We start from the raw sequence: 5,061 nt of genomic DNA on the forward strand, positions 1-5,061 counted from the left end.
ATGATTTCTAATCTCTATGATACATTTTTTATGAAAACACCTTACAAAAGAAGATGACATTAAGCGGTAACAACATCAAATAGATAAATCGATCTAGATTTTTCAACTAGTTGTCTCATTTTCATTGTCCCATGGAAGCATCTTTATCAATGACTCAATAAATAGATCCAAACTTTTCATGTACATATCCTCGGTGTTTTTCTAAATTTGCTGATTTGCTCTCTATTCTTTAAAAAGCATTATAGATAATTATAGAAAAGTAAATAGGTTTCATGGCTTTACGTCTTTCGTCTTTTGAAGTTAGTTATAACAAAAGAAAAATATATAATTACTATCACCATGGTAAACAATTGAATAAGGCTAAGATGAGTAGAATATGAAATGTAAGTATGATAATTCTTAACGGGTTAATGATATACCCGATAAGGAAATTGAATAGTTAATGATAAAATGTTAATCCATTTCCCAATCATTTATTCTATAATTTAATACTAATAGTCAATTTTGTGGTTGATTTATCGGTTACGTTCCGATTTTGAACACCCTAAGCAAACCCGCAAAGAATCTCTTTTAAAAAAATCAATCCACCCTGCCCCGCAAATCGCACAAGCCTAAACCCGCCCCGCCCCATAGTCATCCCTATACGAGAATGTCAAAATCTAACATAAAAACCCTATTCCTTTATTTCTCTATGATAAACTAGTAAACTGTGCGGCGACCACGGCGACGGCGACGGCAGCGACGAGAGTCGTGAATTGTGAGTATTTGCTATCCTTTTATTACAATAAATAGAAATCTTGCACAAATTGAGCAATTTGTTAACACCTTTTTTTAAAAAGAATAATTATTTTTCTTCTTCAATGATCTCTACCCTTTTTTGGTTTCTCCTCTTCTTCGTACTCAATTCCTTATAAAATCTGAATTTGCGATAAATAGTATAATCGACGTAAATTAAACACCCAAATTAGGGTTAAGTTTTACGAATATTTTTATTGATTAAATCAAAAATCAACTTGTTAATGAACGAAAATCATAAATTGAAAACGAGAAGAAATAGTTTATTAATTTAGCATATTTAAATCATAAATTTAAGTCAAACAATCATACACCCTTTTCTCTACTCACAAGTATTATTGATCCAACTTTTACTAGTACAAATGATGCGTTTTTGAAGTATAATAAGTACACAAAAGAAGTGAAAAGGTCAAAAAGTATTGTTTGAATTGCTTGTTTCTTTGCTAATTTCATGGTTAACAAATACAAATAGCTTACTTTCCCATTTATATTGTCATGACATAAACTTATTCTTTTGAGTCTATTTTGAAATTTTCTGATTGGTGATAGTTTGAAACTTTTGCTTTTGTGGGCATAATAATATCTTGACCCTTTTGCATTTGATGAAAGTTTCCTTCTTTGCTAATATAATGTTTCACAACAAAAATAGTTAATATTCTTATATCTTTTTTGTATTAGGGTTTATTTTGAACTCATTTTGGAAATTTCTGAGTCTTGGTTGAATTTCTCAACTTTTTTGATTTGTTAGCAATATTTAATATTATCATTATTAAGATGCTTGGTTTATCCTCATTCTTTTGAGTCCTTTTTATGGATTGTATTTTGGTACATTCAGCTTTGATAAGTGATTTTGTTTTATTTTATTTTATTTGTTGATCAGGTTTTTTGTTTTCAAGATTGTTACCCTTATCTGTGGTCATATACACTAGTTCATGATGGGAATTGAAGATAAAACATTGTTTTGTTTCTGTCACTGGGGCAAAAGGAATAAGGTTCTACCAGATGGATCCATTTCGTATGAGGGAGGTATTACTGATCAGGTTATTGCAAAGACGGGCGTAAAGTATGATGATTTTGTGATTGCGGTTTTTGACCGCTTAGGTATTGATGCTTCAGATAAGATGTTGTTTTTTACGGTGAAGTTTGATAGGTCAGAATTGATACGGCTGAGGGACCAAGCAGTTATCGATACTATGCTGCATTTTAATGATAGCTATGTTCACATTTATGCATCAAGTCTGGAGAAGGAGCCTGATTCTAGGCCTCCATCAGGTGGCACGAAAAACATTGGACATACTATTGCTTCTGATAAACAACCAGATACTACTCCGATAGCTGATGATCCGAATGGTAATAAGTGTGGAGTTTTATCTGAAACTGTTGAAGGAAAGCTACCACCTCATCAAGAACCATTTTTCGGGCAAAACAATATTCAAAACGATCTCAATGCTCTGTTCCGCAAGCGGTATTACCTTAGACAGAAACAACTAACTTCATCTGGAAGCCTGGAAACGTTCTGGAGAAAGTGTGACACTTGCGACACTAGCTACTTATGTTACAGGAAAGATGTCAACCATGCTCTGCGCTGCACGACATGTACTACATTTGATTTAGATCCCAAGGGTGCAGCTTGTAGACCGAAACAGAGTCAGCCTGGAGGCCAGGATAAGCACCTTGAATCTAAGCTCAACGAGCCTTTAAAGCAGACAGAGCTTCCTAACCAAGAAACCTTGAGAATGACTGGGGGCAGCGCTTGGTTTCAACCTACCCAAACAGGATCCCAACAGGTTGCTGCAACGACAATGGAGGCTTGCAAAAGCAGGAAAAGATATCGGAACCAGACAACTGAACCGAGTGAAAGTGATGATACTTCAATCAATGTGGATACGGAAGATGCGAAAAGTGAAATAATTCGAGATAGTAAACCTTGAAAGTACAAGGTGGTGGTGGGGTGGAGGCGAGGGTGAAATGGTCCTTTTTTATTTTTTTTCTTTAGTCGACTAGCTATGCAAGTGCATAGAACGAAAGTGACACCAAATGTTTTTATACAGGTTGGGATCTGGAATGGATCGTAATCCAGGCCCCTTGGGTTGCAAGGGCGTTCTCTTCTAGACGTGAGTATCTTGATTTGTAGACAAATGATGAGTATAGCTCCTATGTCTACACTCTGTTTTTCTCTGTTCTTTCTATTTTGATAAAACGCCTTATCAACTATATATTTTTTTCTCTTCTTGCTTTTGAGTACATGATAAAACTGCTAGGTAATACAATGCTTAATAAAATTAGAGAAGAGAATGTGAGATGATTCAGATGATTTGTATATGTTCTTCTTCCTTCAATGGCCTTATTATAGTAGTAGTTGAATGCTAGAGGTCTTTTGAGAAGAGCTTATAATTCAAGAGTTCTGATCCTCGGAAAAAAAAGATTATTGATCTTATTTCAAGAATATATAAGGTTGTAGGCTAATCAATCTCAGTGATTTCCATTGCTGCTTCCTTGAATCAAAAATTATATGCATATGATTGCTTCCTTGTAGAGAACATGCTTTCTTCCTTAAAAAGATTTTCAACTGATTTCCTTCTTTATCTCTTGTATCCTTAGTTGATTCCAACCAATTACAGATCTTAGGTGTTTTTCTTTCATAACTAGCTCATTGTGATAGTCTTGATTTTGTTTCATCGAAAGGTGTTTCTTTTTTGTAACGTAGATTTAACATTTCCGGTAATGTTGAAGATAATAACATAGAGTACCTTAGAAAAGATTGTTTTGGTGTTTTCTTTCCCCTCCTTCCAAATCTCAACTCAGAAAAGATTTGTCATCCCTCAAAAATGAGGACAACATGATTAACTGTGTCACAAATATAAGAGGACAGGGAACCCCATACCTGTATCCTATTTTTTCTTTAGTCTAACTGAATGCACTACTTCCTTCGTCCCATAATAACTGATCACTTTCCATTTTACATGCTACTTAGAAAATCATAACTAAAATGATCAATTTGATTAATTTATTTATCTTTTATCCATATTGATGGATATCTTTATATGACATAGGGCATACAAAAGATACAAGTATGAGTGAGAGCAAGAATACAAAAGAGTAATTAAGTATTAAATGAACTCTTTGGAAAGATATATGTTAGGAACTTTAATTTTGTTTAATATTCTAAAGAGAAATTATTGGAATATTAAACATGATGATGATATTAACTATAGGGGTAAAATGGGAGAATTCAGTGATTCTTATTTCGATCTAGTAAGTGATCAAATAATTTGGCACAAATTATTTTTTGAAAGATATCCGTTAGTATGTAACAAAGGGAATACATTTTTCAAGAAATTGACAAAGTAATTGTAACTGATAATTAATGTAATTATACAAGTTCTGATAGTGATCCTCCTGAGATCATGTATTACTATCCTAATACTGTTTTGACAAGTATAAAACTGAAAATTGCTGATCAGATCTGGGCTGTGTATGATAAACTTGACTCTACGCCAAGATTCTATGCCCACATTAGGAATGTATCCGGTCCTGAATTTAAGATAAAGTTCAGATGGCTCGAACCTCATCTAGAAGAAGAACAAAGGGAGGAGTGCACGTGGATCAGGGCAGAGCTGCCTGTTGGCTGTGGGAAATTTAGAGTTGGGAATACTTATTATACTAATGATGGACTTATCTTTTCTCATAAAGTGCAGTGCGTGATGGGAGCGAGAGGTATGAACATTGTATATCCTAGGAAAGGCGAGACATGGGCCCTCTTCAAAGATTGGGATATTCATTGGAGCTCTGATCCAGAAAGTCATAGGAAGTACAAGTATGAAATTGTGGAGATTCATTCTGATCGTGTTGGGGATTTTGATATTCAAATTGGTTACCAGATAAAGTGACCGAATTTCCTAGCCTTTTCCAGCGGACTGAAGTTGGTACATTCTTTGTATGGTCAAAAGAAATTTGCATGTTCTCTCATCAAATTCCCTCTTCCAAAATGACTGGAACTGAACGAGAGGGTGTACCTGCAGGATCATTTGAACTTAATCCAGCCTCTTTACCGCTCAGTTCAGATGAATTTGGTACCCGGGGAACGTTAAGGAAGATCACAGGACTACAAATTCTGAACCTGTAGAAAATGTTTTATCTGCAGTTTCCGCTGGAACTAGTGGTAAGTCTGATAATGCGAAGACATCTCTGAAGTCAGGGGACTTGGAAGGAATCCATGACTAGTCTTGTATGTTCATTGACTTGGAGCAGAAACTATGGTCTGAC

General features: G+C 34.8%; 1 protein-coding gene across 1 annotated transcript; it reads left to right on the forward strand.

The window, feature by feature from the left end:
- Window positions 1–600: 600 nt before the first annotated feature.
- On the forward strand, window positions 601–3,009 carry LOC107007734. The gene is made up of 2 exons (XM_027916996.1): window positions 601–757; window positions 1,676–3,009. Exon 2 carries the CDS (start codon window positions 1,728–1,730, stop codon window positions 2,724–2,726), a length of 999 nt encoding a protein of 332 aa, XP_027772797.1. The 5' UTR covers window positions 601–757; window positions 1,676–1,727; the 3' UTR covers window positions 2,727–3,009.
- The last annotated feature ends 2,052 nt before the right edge of the window (window positions 3,010–5,061 follow it).

Source organism: Solanum pennellii, chromosome 1 (assembly GCF_001406875.1).
Source record: "Solanum pennellii chromosome 1, SPENNV200".
Lineage (NCBI taxonomy): Eukaryota > Viridiplantae > Streptophyta > Magnoliopsida > Solanales > Solanaceae > Solanum > Solanum pennellii.